This window comes from Lampetra fluviatilis, chromosome 32, assembly GCF_964198595.1.
Source record: "Lampetra fluviatilis chromosome 32, kcLamFluv1.1, whole genome shotgun sequence".
Classification (NCBI taxonomy): domain Eukaryota; kingdom Metazoa; phylum Chordata; class Hyperoartia; order Petromyzontiformes; family Petromyzontidae; genus Lampetra; species Lampetra fluviatilis.
In genome coordinates, this window is record NC_136306.1 from 11093099 (window position 1) to 11111159 (window position 18061).

General features: G+C 41.9%; 1 protein-coding gene across 3 annotated transcripts in view; it reads right to left on the reverse strand.

The window, feature by feature from the left end:
* Nucleotides 1-16986, reverse strand: part of UBA1 (ubiquitin like modifier activating enzyme 1) — a 32438-nt gene extending 15452 nt beyond the window's left edge. Inside the window, exons 1-10 of one of the 3 annotated variants that reach the window (XM_078871569.1) lie at nucleotides 16968-16986; nucleotides 13133-13237; nucleotides 9835-9896; nucleotides 7492-7660; nucleotides 6907-7041; nucleotides 5746-5852; nucleotides 4090-4180; nucleotides 2190-2322; nucleotides 1042-1139; nucleotides 120-266 (exon numbers count right to left, since the gene is read on the reverse strand). In XM_078871569.1, the coding sequence (XP_078727695.1) occupies nucleotides 120-266; nucleotides 1042-1139; nucleotides 2190-2322; nucleotides 4090-4180; nucleotides 5746-5852; nucleotides 6907-7041; nucleotides 7492-7660; nucleotides 9835-9896; nucleotides 13133-13237 (1047 nt within the window). In that variant the 5' untranslated portion in view covers nucleotides 16968-16986. Of the gene's footprint in view, nucleotides 1-119; nucleotides 267-1041; nucleotides 1140-2189; nucleotides 2323-4089; nucleotides 4181-5745; nucleotides 5853-6906; nucleotides 7042-7491; nucleotides 7661-9834; nucleotides 9897-12699; nucleotides 12848-13132; nucleotides 13238-13581; nucleotides 13694-16967 lie in introns of those variants that run through there. The other 2 variants (XM_078871568.1, XM_078871570.1) reach the window with 2 other exon arrangements.
* Nucleotides 16987-18061: the final 1075 nt, after the last annotated feature.

The following is an 18061-nucleotide window of genomic DNA, read 5'->3' on the forward strand; positions in this document are numbered from 1 at the left end:
ATAACAGTATTCTGCTACCTAAAACACTGCACAGAGAGATTGTTGAGCAGACAAAAGTGAGCTTAACTAAGGGTAAGCATGGCAGAGCTGAGCCTAAGTCCATCTAACATCTCACTCACCTGGTTGCGTGGTTTGGGCAGGCGTTTGTGCTTTTTGACAAAGTCATGCAGGGCCTGGAAGGCGAGGTGGAGTTGACCCGGACGTTCAAATTTGGCAAAGTCTGTCACGACCATATCAGGTTCCGCCAATGCCTTGCTGAACGTTTTCTAATGTGGGTAGATAAAAAAACAAGTATAAATAAAATGCATGGAAATATACTTCATGTCATGAAGACTTTAGACAGGTGCTATTAAGCGAGCAACGACTTCAGTGGTATGGCACATGATGGGATGTGACTAACACCCAAGTATGATTGCAGTAAAAAATATTCAGTGCAGACGAGACCAAAACAAAGTCCGTGCAAGACAGCTACTAAAAGAAGACACTGCAGAAGTCATGTCACTGGACGAAAATCAGGAAATGACAAATACCCATGAGACATTGCAAAGAAAAAACGTACCATATTAAGCCCAGTCACCTCTCAAATCAAACATGGCAAAACGGTGACAAGAGAACATCATAGGCAGATGTGCAGATAGCATTTTTATTAACAATATTTTTTTATTGCAACCAAAAGCGAGTTTACTTTGTATAATTCATTGCCATGATCAACAGCCTCATGAAATAGTTATAATTCTTAAAATTAACTCCGATTGATTAAGCGATTCAAGAATATAAATGTCAGGGAGTTCATCGTTTTGAACCTGATGATATGGATGGGCTTCGAGGAAAAACACGCGCTATTATGCATGTGATTACACAGAAAATATATTACACTGTGGCAGGAAACAAGGCTAACATGTTACTTAAAACAATGTTCACATAAAACAATCTGGAGCCTCAGCTCAGCCTCACAACAGTCCCACGTGCATGAATAGCATTCAATAATTAATCCTGGATTAGCAATATCACTGTAAAGCAAATTGATAAATAAGCACTCACAAAGCTGATCTTCTTGGGCATTTTAACTTGTGCGGCAATACCACCACGTTTGTAGTCTGAGAAGCCGCTCGTGTCCCCGATGCTGAATGTGTATGGGCCTGAAAAACAAACCCATCCATTTACACGACAAAACCATATGGTTGTTTATGCATACCAATGAAAGGCTGCATAGGACATGAGGGACAGGTGTGGTCAGCACAACTTTTACTTCCTCATAGTAAGAATATGACACTCCCACAGCCACTCATAGGCCTAGTCAACTTTGAAGAGGCTCAGGTTAGGTAGGATGAAATATTGCCACTAACATGTATTGCTGCAAACAGACCGAGTATCCATATTAGAGGCGCAGTGTGCAACCCATGATGCCACTACTTCTCCCACCTACACGACACACACACACCGAAAGCAGCAGCAGTTTCAGTTGGGAAATGTATACAAACTTGAGTCTTTGCCCCTACGGAATTTGTATTACCAAAAGCATAACTTGAGGGAAGGCACTCGTGTTGTTGTGTTAGCGACTGCATGGTGTAATATAGACGGCCGACAATGTTTTTGTGATGTGAATCAAGACAAGATGTGCAAGGCTGTGAATTTTATGGTACCGTACTTTTAAAAGTTTACCAAAAGGTTCAGCACATGACATCCTCCAACAACGAGTAATTGTTTCGTTCTGTTGCAAATGTGTGACAATCATTGGGATATTTCAGCTGAAAATCGGTGTAGCTATTAACAATAATTTTTTTTTTTTTATAATTTTTTACATACTACGTAAAACATTTTTTTTTACCATTTTGGAACAAATAGTACATTGTATGTTAAATATAAAATAAAGTTAGAAAACCTGCCATTGGATTACATTTCATCAACAAAAAGTTACACTGGGAAAACCATCAATACCATCTGTAATGGCATGATACAATTTAACCTGGCAACCAGTGTCACTTAAAATTACAAGATATATACAAACATTGATAGGATTTTGGAAGATTTATTGGGAATGCCTTGTGTGGCTGGTCTGGGGCTTAATATATTACAGTGGAGTTTTAAGTGGCCTATACATCAACTCAACCACATATGAATTGGGCTCGGCACAGAAACTGCAAGCCGTGATTGTGTCGGCCAATTCCTTAATCAAACGATTGTCTCACCAAGAACTTTGATCTCCCGAGGTTTGCAGTTATTGAGCTCCGTCATCCCCTGGATTTCAGTGAAGATGACGTGGTCCCCACTCTCAAATCCATGCCGGGTTTCATCGAGACATGTAACAACTCCAACGGCGTCCTGCAAAAAAATCCATCACCACTGTCTTCATCACCAAAACCAATTACTTTTCCCCAAGAGCTATCAGACATCTTAACGTATGTTTTTGAACTTCTTTCGCACCGTACATAGCCAACCATGCTAATTGGAGGTGCGGTGTAAGAACCAACTAAACACAAAAAGCAGTCAGAAATAAATTAGTTTTCAATCTAGATTTAAAAGTGTATGTGTACTTATGTTGACCAATTTTGACACATTGTGCTTTGACAAATGATTAACTGCACAAATGCGTTTTAATTAATTTCAAAGTAATTGGATAATGTGCCTTTCATGTAATTCTTGGAAAATTAACTGGTTAAAGCCATCGGGATTCAATCACTTGATGCTCTGTAAACACTGGCAGTGTGTGAATTTCAAAAAGTACATCCAAAAAGAGTTATAGCCAATTGAAGCAGATGAAGTGTGTTCAACATGGGTATTTGACAAACAATACGCATCTGCGAGCCCAGACATGAAAACTAAATCTGGAATAGCTTGAACATGTTGGGCATGGAAAATGCACGTTGAAATGTGTATGCACAATCACTTTTCTGCCCTTGATGCCTATGTATGCCAAATTCACAGCTCAAATAATGATGATGTGGTAAAAATATAATACCAGTGCTGACACTGCAAGGGTATTGTAAACTTTCATGCTATGCTTCAATACATTGGAGAAAATGACATTTTAATGTGCCCGTGTCTACCGTCACAAATAAGTTCACATTTTAATACTTTCATTTATACAGCATCAACAAAAATCGATGCACCTGCTCAAAAAACACTGAATACGACACGAGAAAATGTCAAGTGATCGCAAAAAATGCAACACTAAATGACTCACAAAAACACCACACCCAGGCACACACAGAAAACGCAACTCCAGATTAATCATTCACCAGGTCGCTCCATCATGCGCATCCATTATTTGAAAGCTAATGGCCTCAATGTTGCATTAACGCCAAACACAAAGCTTGGTCCCCCAAGCACCCACACGTTGTTCTTTACAAATGCCCGCCAGTTTGTATTCAATCCAGCGTTCGAAATCTCCCTTCTCATTCACGCGAATGACTGCACCACTCGATTTGTCCGTTGAAAATGGAAGACAATCTATCGCTAAGCTGCCCTTGTCTACATTCTAGTGGTAAACAGCAATCAAGTGAATGCTGATTGGCTCTGCAATTGGAGTGAGACATGGATTGATCCTGATTGGATGAGTGGTTTATTTCATGTCTGGTCACCAAGAAATCACTGGGGAAACTGCCTGCCACTACACCATCAAGCTTAAATCGCACAAGCGTGGACACGGACACGCACGCAATCCTCCTCTCCATTCGCTTCGCTGCCATGACATTTAGGTTGTGCCAATTACTCTGTTTACAGAGACTTCACGGTTTGTAAGAAATGTCTCTACTGTATAAAAGACCAAGGCACAATCACTGCTGTGCTTTACATCTCATAAGTGAGCAACTGCTAAGAAATTTGTTTTAATTTCAAATGTAAACAGCTTTAGAATATTATGGATGGCTGTAATAAACATATGTGAACATGCATGCTCTGTTGGGTTGTAACATTAGTGTTCCTGTATTTCTATGGAAAGTTTCACGAAAAGTGCAGAAGTGGCATTAAAGTCAACCAATGATTAATTACTGCCAGCTGCATCTAATGTCTGTCTCACTTACTGCATCTTAGGAGTGCCAGAGTAACAGCTGCTGAAGTGCAAGTGTAGACAACACATTCAATCACTACCTTTGTAACTGCAGAGATCATAGCGCTGACGGGTTGTTCTCCAGTAGAATCCATCACCGTGAACTCGTCACCAAAATCACAGAAGAGTTGTCTGTCAAATAACAACAATAACACACCCGCACATGACAGGTTAAGGTGTCGTTATCATTACGTTAATCTACTCGTTCATTCACAAAAATACAAATGTGCTGCAAACAATTTTGCTTGAGATAGTACAGTGGCTGAGTGGTCAGGGCACTGAGAGATAACAATTGTGGAGATTCTGGGTTCTAATCAAAGCAGTCACCAATTGCTAAAATAGTGACAGTCTCCTGGTCAACAATGACTGCACAAAAAAACAATTAAGTCAAATGAATTTGTTTTACTTTAATTTGGTTTATTCCAGCTCTGAGAATTCAACATTTTTGTTCGATTGACCAATAACCATCTTTGCAGTGCATTAAAGGTGTGCCCCTCTCGTGTTAACAAAGGTGTTGCTGAAGTAATACAGTAGGTCTATTGGGACAGTTTACAGTTATCCATTAACACCACTGAAGTACACGCTCAAGAGGCAAGCATCAACATCAAAATAAACTAAACCGGGAACGGCTTTGTTTGCAGGGCATGACACACCACCTGCGTGACCTAACACAATCTTCATGTACATCTCGATGCAATGCACACGATTGGATGAAACATGGCACCGCTGTTAAACATGGCTGAAGGTGCACACAAAACTGGCATCTGCACGCGCCCGGAAGGGCCCCTCACATCAATTCAACGAGAGACGCTGACGTGCGTTGCGTTATAATAAATCAATCGAATGGCCGCATGGTTGCAAACAAACGGTTTAGCCTAGTCGGCTATGTACTCTAGCTAAATGCAATGAGTAGGAAGCACGCGAGAGTAAACACGAGTTAGCACAATGCATGCTATAACGGTTGAGTAAGCACCAAAAACACTTTAGCCCCAGTATTGGTAAGTGCTACACACTTTAACAACACACAAACATTATTAGTAAGCAACATCAAGCATTATAGCAAATTATAGAAAGCACTATTGTAGTCGTATGCATATAAATTGTTCGTATTAAAAGTAGCATTAGTAAACATTATAGATAGAACAAGTAATAATAGGTTACAGACATTAGTAACCATGCGAGTATGCACATTCTTTTGAAAGCATTGATTAATAGCAAGTATAAGCACTTGCACATTTTAATGAGCACTGGACAGAAAAAGCACAGGCTCACATTATTGAGATATATCAAATAAGTCAAAAAAGTATCAAGAACGGTTTACATAATATAAATAAAATTCAGTGGATTAAGACTTAAATTACGTAAACATATATTTGCAAAAAAGGTGATATTGTGCAATAAAGCTTTACTTCTAAAGTTAAGAATGAAAGTGTATTCATCTCAAGACAATACGGTTACAGAACAATTGGCATATAAGTGAGATAAAAAAGAAATCTAATAAATGAAAATGCAGCAGTCAAAGCAGTAATGAAATTCATTTGACCATGGGTAGTATTTTCCCTACATGAAATGTATAGCACACAATTAACATTTATTAACAACGTTATTGCAGACCGACCATGCTCGTGTGAAATGTGCCCACGCCAACTGAATGTCACACATTCATGTCAAGCGGAAAGATATGCGAGAGTACTCACCCAAATAAGCCCCTGGTGTCTGCTGCGATGAACTTGATCCCTTTGGAGTGACACAAATCGCCGACGCGAATGCATTCCTCCAAGGTGGAGTTGGTCAACACCACAACCTAGGGAAAACCCATTAGGAATGTGTTTTGGTGAAATAATTAAATTACCTTCATGGGCAATCAAGTGAGCGTTTGAGGCAAAACATATCCTTTCTAAAGGAGGCCTGAGGTTCAATAAAGATTATTATGTACCTCCCATTAGCAGTTGGCTACATACGGTGCGCGAAAGAAGTTCAACGTACATACATTAAAACAATCCTTGTGAGTGTACTGCTGCTCAATTAAAGATGCAATGAGCAAATGCAGGCAAGCAGGCAGCAACCTGTTACAAAAATAGTTGGGAGGAATGCTTAAAATAGTGGTATGCAGCTGAAACAAATCACAGATGGACCCAATGAGGATGGGAGGACACAGGTGGTGCAGGAGCATTAGCCAACAACACTGCGGTGTGCGCAATGACCTGTGATTTAAATATCTGTAACTATAAATAACTACCGCCTACCGGCCAAACGGTAGCACGGTGGGTTGAGAGTCAATCGCCACTAAATTCAATCCGCATGACACACCACCTTGTGTAATGGCTACTTCCCGTCTCTCGGTGCAAGTTCAAGCGTGCACTTCTCAGAATTAATTCAAATTTCATTACCAATGCCCTGGTCTGATTCATGTAAAAACTAGCCAAATAGAATTGTTAAACACATTACTATTCAGGCACAATGTTGAATTGCTTTTCATTATTATGTTCTCTTTTACAAAATCTTGCCAGATCGCCCGTCTGCCTCCTCCAACATCATTTTTTATTTCGGTTCACCGTGAATGACTGCCAGTCATTCCATGTTTTCCAGTTGTGTCCCTGACAAAAATCTCCAATTGAGCTAAATTGTTGTTGACGATACACCAGCCATGCTTCCCAAGGGTTCCATGAAAGGCGAGCCACCACCACACAGTGTGGCGTAACCTCTCCCTCTTTCCGTGGCCTCAACGCGCATCACAGTTGCTGGTACAGGTAACACTGTGGGCACGCTCTCGGCGCCTGAACAGAAAGCGGCCGTCATTGAGTGCCCGCGCGCGAGGTTCCACGGCGAGCCAAGCCTCCCGATGAGGTGTCGCTCACCAGGAACTTGGAGAGGTACTCTTCGGTGAGTTCGCCCGTGTACGCCGACACGTGCACGTAGGTGTTGAGCTCAGAGAGTTGGGGCTGGCACACCTCGGCCCGGTTCTTCCCCAGGTCCTTCTCCGGCAGATAGAACTGAGACGCACAGATTGGAGGTGGTTGGCAAAGCACGGGTGGTCACACAGGAAAAAGCAATGTTAGCTTTTTTCCAATACAATGGAAGAAATGTTGAACTAAAAGCTTTCAGCACATGCAAGACACAGCTGAGAAAAGTCCGCGTGCCAAGTAACGTGTGCATGAGGAAACTGGGAAGACTAGAATACTTAACAGCAGTAATTTGTTACATGGGTAGAATAGACGGGTGATTAATTTACTTACATAAGGAGCTCGCCTGGCAGATAACCAGGTGGTCATTGACAAGTTTGAGAAGCTAACCTGGGAGTAGAGGTCCAGGTACTCGCATGTAGAAGGAACAACTGAGGTACTTATTTATCTCTGTTAGGAACTCACCTGGGAGGAGAGGTCCAGGTACTCACATGTAGAAGGAACAACTAAAGTACTTATTTAACTCTGTGAGGAATTCACCTGGGAGGAGAGGTCCAGGTACTCGGCGTTCCCCTGGTCATGGACGGAGACGGACTTGACGCCGCCCAGGATGACGTTCTTGGCGATCTCCACGCCCAGCCCCCGCATGCCCGACACGAGCACATCCGAGCGCTGCATGCGCTTCATTGCCTCGTGGCCGAGCACGTACCTGGCGCGAGCGGTGCCAAGTGTTAAAAACCCCAATGCACCGTGTCTTCGCCGTACGAAACGATGGTACGTATTAAACCAAGCCAGCAAGCCAAGCGACTACATTTCGAGTACTCGTGCAATGTTTCAAATTGGCATGCGGGGTTTGGCTAATTAAAGTTGATCATTTCCACATAATTCTCAGTCGGAGGAAAAGTGAAAGGGTTGTTCTGATAAAACTATCAATGGGCAGTGCTCATTTATGTTGGCGGCCTAGCTGCTTGAATATTTAACATTCCCATTCCCACAAATGTTTATCGTTTTATTGGAAATTAAGGACTGATGAGCCCAACTAGGATTTTAGCTACACATTTTCAAATGTGTATTTGCAGTTCTCTAGCATTTGCAGAAAGTGACAGTTCTGAACCATCTGATTGTTAAAGTATATTTTCAGGGAGGCAATCCTTGATTCTCATCTGTAGTCATACATCACATTTATAATGGTATTCCATGAATTTAATCAGTTGATAAAAAGGGTGATCAATTTATAAAATAAGAATTACAGTATTATAAAAAAAATTGTATTTCAAAGCCTCTTTCTCCCACAATTTCCAAATACTTATTCAATCTCTCAACATTCATCTGTAAAAAATGGAGACGTCGTTTTCAAAGTATTAAATCGCCTGATAGAGAGTGATAGGGGCATGATAAATCAGTAGGGAAAAATAAAAAAAATACATGGATCACCCCATCCAACTAATTCAAGAGTCAATTATGTTTGTAACACTGCAGTGAATGTAGCACCTCGGCAGGGTACACGGATGACATGGACCAATGTAATGAAACACGTAGTCCTTTTGTCAATCCATTTTTGGATTAGAGCCAGTTATTTAACCATACCTCACCACGCTGGTCCGTGCGAGGTGAAGATAAAACAAAAAAATTATAAGTCTTTGACACGCATGATCTGGTGCATTATTGTGAGCTAAGGGATTCATTTTAACAGATAAGTCAATACCTGTCTACTGCAAAGCTTTCAAGGACGACTGCACATTGACGCTGTATAAAGCTTAAATGTACCACATGTTCAAAAGCTAGCTGCAGCTGTCTCATAGAACAGAGTGGTATCAAATATATTAGCCATGCTCTAAAAAACATCGAGCCCGAAGACAGTAAACAGCAGAACTTGCTTTCAATTAAATCTGAACTCCTGCAATGATGATGTGAATGTTCTAACCATCACCAACACTTCAGCCATTCATCTTTAAAATCAGCCCATTTTATCGGTCAACCGTTTCTTATGGCATGCAATACATTAGTCTGTTCTCCCACCAAGGAATGCCACCGATTAGATGAAAATTTGAAGACCAAGATACAACAGTGACTAAAGATTTTCTTAACAGAGGCAAAAGGTTAAAGTCATGTTGCCAACAGTTTTACTACATATTTCTGTCTACAATATACCTTTAACTTCATGGCTCATGTTAACCAAACTGTATAAATTGGGCAGCAACACTAAACAATAGCTTATAACAAACGAGGTTACAGTACAATGTTACAGAGAAGTGAAATATCTCATTTTGGAATTAAGATGCCTTTACAAGGTAAATTGCATCCTTAGGAATTTAAAATTCATTATCTAAGCTATGAATTTCATGAACATGTGCGTTTCGGTATTATTTGTTAAACCTCTGAGAGGTATTAAAATATGGTGTATGGCATTCAACCACCATTAAATACACAGGCTCAGAATTAAGTATGATTCATTGAATGAAAACCATATCATAAATTACATGTACAAGGCAGTCACAGCTGTAGAGTACATTAAATATAGCCAAGCACACATATCGCTATAATGAGATATTTACTCCGAATATGATGAAGACACTACTGTACTTCAAAGCAAGCATGCCGATTACATTTGGCCAGTACATCAATTGTTTAAACCTTCATTCACTAAATATAATACACCCCCCGCATTATTTTAGTTTATTTTTTCCGTGGCATCTCTTTATAATGGTTCTAGGACTCAAAATATAAGAACTATTTCACCAATAGCCACAGCGATTCCTTCAAAGTTTACACATTTGAAAAATGCATTGAGGCTGCCTGGCCGAGCTGTTGTCAGCTGTCTGATTCCAAAACATGTTTGGAAAGGTGCTCACAAAACAGAAAAGTACCGAGTGCAGTACTTACAGCTGCCTTGAGTACAGGCCCTCATCGATGTCAACATCATTGCCTCCATTCTTGGCCATGTCCTGCAATAAAAAAGTGTCAACACGGTTTAAAGCATCCAAATTGAAACTCTTTTCAAGGAAGCTTTCTTCGACTTCTTCTCGATGGAAACGTTTCCTCATTCTTTCAGTCTGCGTTGTCAAACGGCACACTTTGGAAGAATTCACATTCATGATTGCGATAACCGTCTCTCCCAAAGTTAGTGGCCAAGAAAACAACAAGTGATGCATTTAAGTCGAAAGGACACATCTGAGTATTGACGATAACTTAAGCAAAGCATGCATAATTAAATCAATTATATCACATAACCAATTACCTTTGTGCTCCAGCTTGCTTACAAGAGCTGAAACAATACTTCCAGTATCTCCAACCTCGAAGAAAATGTTCACAATTCAATTTTCACCCCTCTATATACACATTGTATATAAATATAAACCATGAACACATACGCTAAAAATATAGTATGACTAAACTGCAGGATAGAGTCGCGTCATTGTAGGAATATGTATACAGCTGTAGTGACCACACAAGTATGCAACGTTTATTGTGCATTTACGCAGTGAACGCCCATAGGGTTTCAGCGCTGCTGCTTAGGTTACCAAGCCCCCAGGGGGGACGATTGCCATGCAGAACTTGCACATGGTTGGTTGTAATGAAGTCTACCGAGGCCAACGTGTAAAACGTAAAGGTGCAGCCCTCTAATTGCATGCTGAAGTCACTGTTGGCCTCCGCATTCAATTCGAGGAGTTTTTAACAAGGAGGAGCTCTAGAGACCCTCTGGATCGTAGCTGGTCTACTTTCCCAACCTGGCTATATTTATATCTTTGAAGAGGAAGTGAAAGGAATGCTCAAAACACATTAAGAGACGTGTAAGCTTGAATACTCCTGGTGAAAAACTCTTCCTTTACAGTATGAAATGATAAATAATAGATTTTTTAAAGACTGGTTTCTCCTGCTGTTAAAACTGATTTTCATCGGGTTTTTTCTGCACAAAACAGCTTACAACTGAACCGGAAATGTGTTATCAGTGAAAATACCCAAGGTCCAGGATTTTTTTTACAGCCAATAATAGTATCACCAAGAGGTGTAAGATAACAATACACCTATGGTTAAAACTTCAACTTCTCAAATCCAGGTTTTAGTTGAGCACAAATATAACTGCACAACTCAAAAGTGAAGTCTAATTTAACATAAAAATGGATTTCGGTGTTTTTTAATAGAACCCTTAATGTGAAACGTTACATGAGAAAAATACTAAATTAATTGTATGTGTTTACACGTTGACCTAATTACTGTAAAATGCTATACACTAAACATATATAAACGTAACTGGTATGTAAAAGTAATTTCTAGATTTTTAATCAAAAACAATGTTAGTATATTTCGATTTAAAGCTTTCGTGACTGCAGGGATTCATCTTCTTGGTTCTTTCGGTAAAGTGGCCGAAACGTCGTGAGAATTATTTTATTATGTTTAATATTATTATTATTTTCATTCTACGTGACTTTACCGAAAGAACCAAGAACAACAAAAAAAAAAGTTAGTACATGTAATTATGTATAATCTGTACGACTGCATGGATTGCTTGGTACCTTTTTCGTTAGTATTTAATTTAAATAAACATTCAAATAATTCAGTTTACATTTTCCAAACTGTCAAATTCTTTCACAAAACAAATTAAGAGGCGTTAATTTTCTCTCTCAGATCCACAATGCAAAAGTGCATTTTGGCACTTTCGACAAAAAAATTTGAAATGTCATTTTCTCATACTACTTTGTTACCTAGTTCTATGTGGAGCATTTATGTTATGAACGCCTATGAGAGAGTATTGGGATCCACTTGTGTTCATACGCATTATAAAATCAAATCATTGTCATTTACGTCGGGACAAGGTGCGGGACCATTCCGTGCAGATGAGTCGCCTTTTTTAAAATAAAAAAAAACAACTGAAGATTGAACCGTGGTAACACGCCACAACAGTGTGTGTGTGTGGGGCAGCAGTGGTGGCTTTTCAGCACTACTTGACCGAACACGACTACGTTCAAAGGCTACGCTTGTGAATCACCCGGGGTTTAATGCTCGCGGTGAATGAGTGGTAAATAGGTTGAGTGATCAATAGGTTATGGATCGGTGATGAACGGAGGCTGTATTCACAACGCTCAGAGCACAATTACGACTCCACATGACACACTAACCGCCCAACTCAATGACACTTGGCACAATTACCGACACACTAACGCGTCACATTCTGAAACACCTAAGTGTCGATAAAAATTAAAATACAAATATTACCTTATCACGGTGTATGTATTAAATAAAATACCAAGTTGCTATTAAAGCCTTCACATTAAATCATTGTGTAATTAAGCGTAGAGATAGCGCTGCCATATGTCAAAACAGGTCTTTAAAGCAACGCATTATGAAGGCTCGTGTATTTTTTTTACAAAATACGGATTAAATACAAAGACAATGGTAAAGTCAATACAGCAATGAAATGGCAGTAATGTTAGTTTAACACGTAGGCTTCCGCGACCAATTTCATCCATAATACAAGTTTGTGTGGGTTAGACCGCGTAAATATATAAAGTGTGGTTAAACCCGCCACCAGTAATGTCAATGTTCAAACGACTCGTTGAGTACTCGCCCAGTGTAAGGAGGGTTTCGTCACATTCGCGTGATTCACCAAACCACCTCTCGTCTACGTGGGGAGTTCGCCGGGCGAACATTCTCGCGTGTGCGAGACGACGACGACGACCAAACGCCTCCCTCGCCACCGCATCGACGCGCTAACTCAAGCTAAAACGTTGACACATTCTCAAACCTTACCGGGGGTGACTTGACCACGTCGCCGTAGTTTAAAACGCCGCGAATGCGGTCACTCGGAAAACGACGCGAAACAACAAAAACTCCGCACGGGGAACCGCGAGAGCGCAGAGAGAACAAAAAAAATCGTTACTTGCGAATTACAACAGTTATAACTTCCCACACCGGATAAGCAAGCCGCGCGTCCCATTGGCTGAGGAAGTCTGCCCTGACACCTGGCTCGTCATTCCCATTGGACACCGAGCAATGACGTCAGACCCGCCAGCCAATGACATCGCAAAAAGTTGAGCCGCTCGTACTTATCCGCTCTATGAAATGCAAAGCAAGGCCTGGTATTAAAATAGATAGGCCCCGATGCGCAGTCATTGCAACGCTTTTGTAAAAGCAAATAAAATGTGACTTTGAGGGTAATGGAATGGCGAAGATTGCGACTCACCGCGTCCTTTGGCAGAGAGGTCTTGGCCGCTTTGCTCGCCGTGCAGTAGGAACCCGTATTGTCGGCAGAGACACAGCGCTTCTTGGCCGGTGGGGAACTTGACATCTAAACGGTTGTGACCGCACGCGAGAAGTTAACCTTCATATAACCAAAGCACCAAAATATCAGTACTTATAAAACACCACCGACCACACCGCTCGCACGGCGCGGCGAAGCGACAAGTCTTTTTTTGTTGTTGGAATTAAAAAAAATAACCGCGAGCGCGGCGCCGTTGGCAGTGCGGCTTCGTGCACTTGGTGGCGATGGAGGAGTGGTTAGCGGCACTGGAGGCTCGCGTGCGCGCGTGCGTTTGGCGGCTGCGGGTAGAGGAGCGCGCGTGGCGAGGCGGTAAAGGGAAACGAAAGGGGCTCGCGGCGTGGCGGGTCGCGGCCGGCGCCTCCTCCTCGCACCTGGAAAGCGACGCGCGCGGCCGGCGGGGGAGGGACAAAGACAAGATGGCGTCCACGTGCAGAGCGCCCAGCGCGAGACGCACGGCGCGTGCGCGGGGCGGAACCACGTGGGGAGGGGGGGGGGCGTGGGGCGGTACCACGTGGTGAGGGGGGGGGGCGTGGGCCGGACCACGTGGGGAGGGGGGAGGCGTGGGGCGGGACCACGTGGTGAGGAGGGGCGTGACCACGTGGGGGAGAGGTGGGCCTTACCCGGTCACGTGGGGAAAGCTCGCTTAACCAACTCGCGTCCAGAACCAGAGTGCTGTATTTATAGTGGAGGAATCCGATGAGCTGTAAAGCTCTTTGACAATACAGTCCAGTAGTGAGAGGATGGGGGGGGGGGCGTGGTAAAAAAGGGCTGAGGTGAAGCTTAAGTAGTTTGAGCCTGGATTTTATTGCATCCAGGATGTTATTGCTTCGATGCGTTATAATAAGGCGCAAGAGACCGGTGTAATCATTGAATCGACTCGTCTTGTGCACTTCCCCGCATTGACTAACGTAGTGAGGTACAGTATGGTCAAAATATCCCGCAAGACATGGGGGTTGACAAACAAGGGTTATACACGTACATGCAGTGATAAACTAATATTTCATTTTTTAAGCGCCACTTTGATATAATCACCAAGTAAAAGGATGTTGCTTCTGTGACACTGAACTCGTTTGCATTGTCTTGCCTTGACAATTTTTTGTTATTTTGGTCTTATTCACAAATATTGCACAATGTGTAAGTACACAAAGCTGCCAATTCTTTTGGGAGGCTCAACCCAGACCACGTGGTCAGCTGGCAGCCCCTCTCGCTCTTATATAGCCGCCTACTGCTTCTGGCCCCGCCCATACCCATATCAGCCCCGCCCACTACCCAGGAAGCCTTCAACCCGGTCCAGGGACTCCTCTGCTTACGAACATTCGACTTACGAACATTCAGAGATACGAACAAACCTGTCCGTATGTTCAGTTGCCTGTACAGAGTCGTAAGTGCAACCACCCCGCAATAAATAGCAGCGGTGGCATCTACATCTGCAGAACGTGAATAACCAGTGGCATCTATATCTGCAGGAGATTATATAACTTTTAAAGCCATTCCCCGTGTTTAGTGTACACGCCGTACAACATGTTTGGAATCGACAGGGAGTAAAGTTGGACTTACAAACAGATCGACTTACAAACAGACTTCTGGAAAACACGTAGGCTTTCGTTACCAATATGCTTAAGAGGTTTTTTGGGTTTATAGATTGCTTAAATATATAAATGTGTCATTAAACCCGCCACCACCCGACACAGCCAACTAGTGAGGGTTGTCACGTAAACAGAACGTACATTTACAATCTGAGCACTGTACTTGTGACGAATTGGCACCGTCTGTTTACGTGACAACCCTTACTAGTTGGCTGTGTCGGGTGGTGGCAGGTTTAACAACACATTTATATATTTACACGATCTAACCCCAAAAACCACTATTATGGAAGACCTCTGGAACATACGTCGTCTGGAAGTAGAGGATTCCTTGTACAGCAATTATATTTTTCTTTATAATTACATGATTCGTTATTTTGTTGAAAAATTGTTATTTTCATAGGTGTCGGGTCAAAAAAACTTTCCAGTGTAATGCATCTTACGTGAAACAATGGGACGTTATTAGCATATGTTTCGATATACAGTTTTTCACTCTACGTTCAGGTTTTCACGAATGCAACCCAAGCGTATATCGAGGTACGCCCCCATCATGAGTTGAGCACCAAGCCACAACATTTAATTGAATCTGTAAATTTCAAGAAAACCCCATCATAGAATTAAAATAATAGTGCAGGACGGAAACCCATAAACACGCAAAATCGTGTCCGTATGGCGGATTTCTTTTGCACAGTACGTAGCCAACCGTGCTAATCGTAGGTGTGTTTAAATAGCACACTGCCTCTATGTACATGCAAAAGCCATAGGCAGTTCCTGAAGAAGTGCACGTGCAAATGTGATCAAAGAGAAAAGGACCATAATGCATTTCTTTAATTGCATATGCACAGAGAATGCGTGCTTCTTATATCTTGTTTGCGTGCTTTTTAAAACTTTTGGCTCCGCCATGCTAAACCGCCTTTCTGAAACCAGGACGTTTGGTGCATATCAATGAGCTCCCGTGTAGATCACTTGGCAACACACATTCACCGATACTTGATCAAATGGAGTGGTGGCACAGTGGTTAATGCACTCAATCAGTTAATCTAGAGTTTGATTCCTGGTCATGGCTAACATTCGTGACGAGTGATGTCTGTACTGTTCCTGGCTCACTCCTTCACCGACCTGCCCTGACCAGCGTGGTGAAGTATGGTCAAGTAACCGCCACGACCAAACACGGCTTGGAGAGGCTTTAATCCTATAGCGGATTGGCTAATGATGAGAAATTGACATAATTACATTTTAAATACTTCATTTAAAAACACGTGAGAGCACGCTGAGATTAAAATCCTATATTAGTCAAGACCTGACATACAAGCAGCAACATAATACGTAAAGGTCAAAAGCAACTTAATACAATGCCAGCTTATGACGCGAACTCCATAGTATCATATGAAATACTGCAATCGTTTTAATACTCATACGTTTGCAACATATGTCAGCACCAGACTTCATATTACCTTCTCTGAGGTTGCCATGGCTTTGCGGCCACAAGTTCAATAGGGGCAGCGCGTGATGTGCTTTATTTATGCCCCTGCAAGCATTAGTAGTCGTGGTGACCGGTCTTTATGAGAGCAGCCAAATCACAGGATTAAACGGATTGTTTTCTTTGGGTAAAATAGGCTCAGGCGAATCGTGCAAGAGCCCAAAGCCTTCGCAGCAAACCCGGCAAATATGGCTGTTAGTCGTGTGGTGCGTTTGCTACAGTGCATTATTTTGTAATCGAATTCCCGACAGAGAACAATCTCACGCAAACTGCTGGTCCCATTAATATACACCAGGAGCCACTGCCCCATCGTGAGAATGAAGCCACATGACCGGGAAGGTTTGCTCCTCCTGCAACGCAGCACCTTGCCACGTTTAATAGCTTTACATTTTCAAATACAGTCTTTTAAAATTTACGGCTCAATGAAGTATTGGCCTACAGTGGTGCCACAATATTTTAAACCCGAGACTTATAATGCTCGTATATCAATCATTTCCAATTTCCAGTCAGGTGAAAAACAAATAGATATGCAATAAGAGCGGTGGGGACATTTGAGGTAAAATAAGCCAAATAAATCATAATAACACTTGACCAACATCAGTACCATCAGGAAAGCAAAATAATCATCATCGAATGTTTTTGTTGCAGAATAACAGTGATATAACAAGAACAAAATCATCAGTAAATGACTCACCCCCGGCTGCTGGATGGGATTATTGGCGAGAGGGCATCTGTTGTCTGGACCGAGCCACTGGGCTGACTGCAACGCCTCTGCCGCTGTCAAATTACCCCTCCTACGTCACCACCGAGGCTCAACCACCAAGTTTGTGCAGAAGGGATTTTTGTTTTCTCTGTAACACACGACGATTGTGAATTCACAATGTGCGGGGCTTGTGGTCTTTGTTTTATCGTCCTAACGATGCTTGCACCAAAGTGTAAGGTTGTGTAGCGTTTGTAAAATAATAATCATGCGTTAACCATATTCTGCGTGTAATTAGTAAATGCATTTGTATGTATATTTTTTCACTGCCTATGCGTATAAATGAATTCACAGTGCATTGGATTGTGATGCTATTATTATAATTGTACGAACATTTTGACTTGGGGAGAATGCATCATTTAAACGTGTTGTACAAATGAAAGTGGGTCACAGCAGGATTATTCAAATCTGGTGCTATTTTGATGGAATTCGCGTTATCGACAAACTTGGTACGCACGGTCTACAGGGAGGTGTTTACACTTATCAGAAAAATTGGTTTGGATTTCCAGGAATGGAAGCGAATTATAACAAACCTCTGAAATGTATGTGAAACTCCAGATCCAGGAAATCCGGACCTTGGTTTTGTACAGAATGGCTCCCATCCAGCGAGAGGTTTTATAATTGTTTCCTCGGGTCAAACTCTCAAGGATGGGGTGTTTCATTAATAATGATGAAAATCATTAATTGCAGTATATAGTTCAGTATCATTTTACGAACCTAAAATCGGCGTTGGAGAATATAATGTAAAAAAAGCATGGCATTAACAATTACAATCCAGCTGGTTTATAGGATGTGTCATCATGCATTTATGAATGTATTTTTCGACGATCTAGTGTATTGTATTTATGTGCGTTCTCTGCAGGGACAAAAGGCAATATCAAAACAACGACGAAACGACAATTGGGGACACTTGAGCAGTGGGGGGCGAGGGAGGGCTTTCGGTCCATTACAAGGGCCACTAATTGTGCACGGCTCACCATCCGAATGAGTGCATGCCTGATTGTCAAGACATTCACACAGCCCCAGAT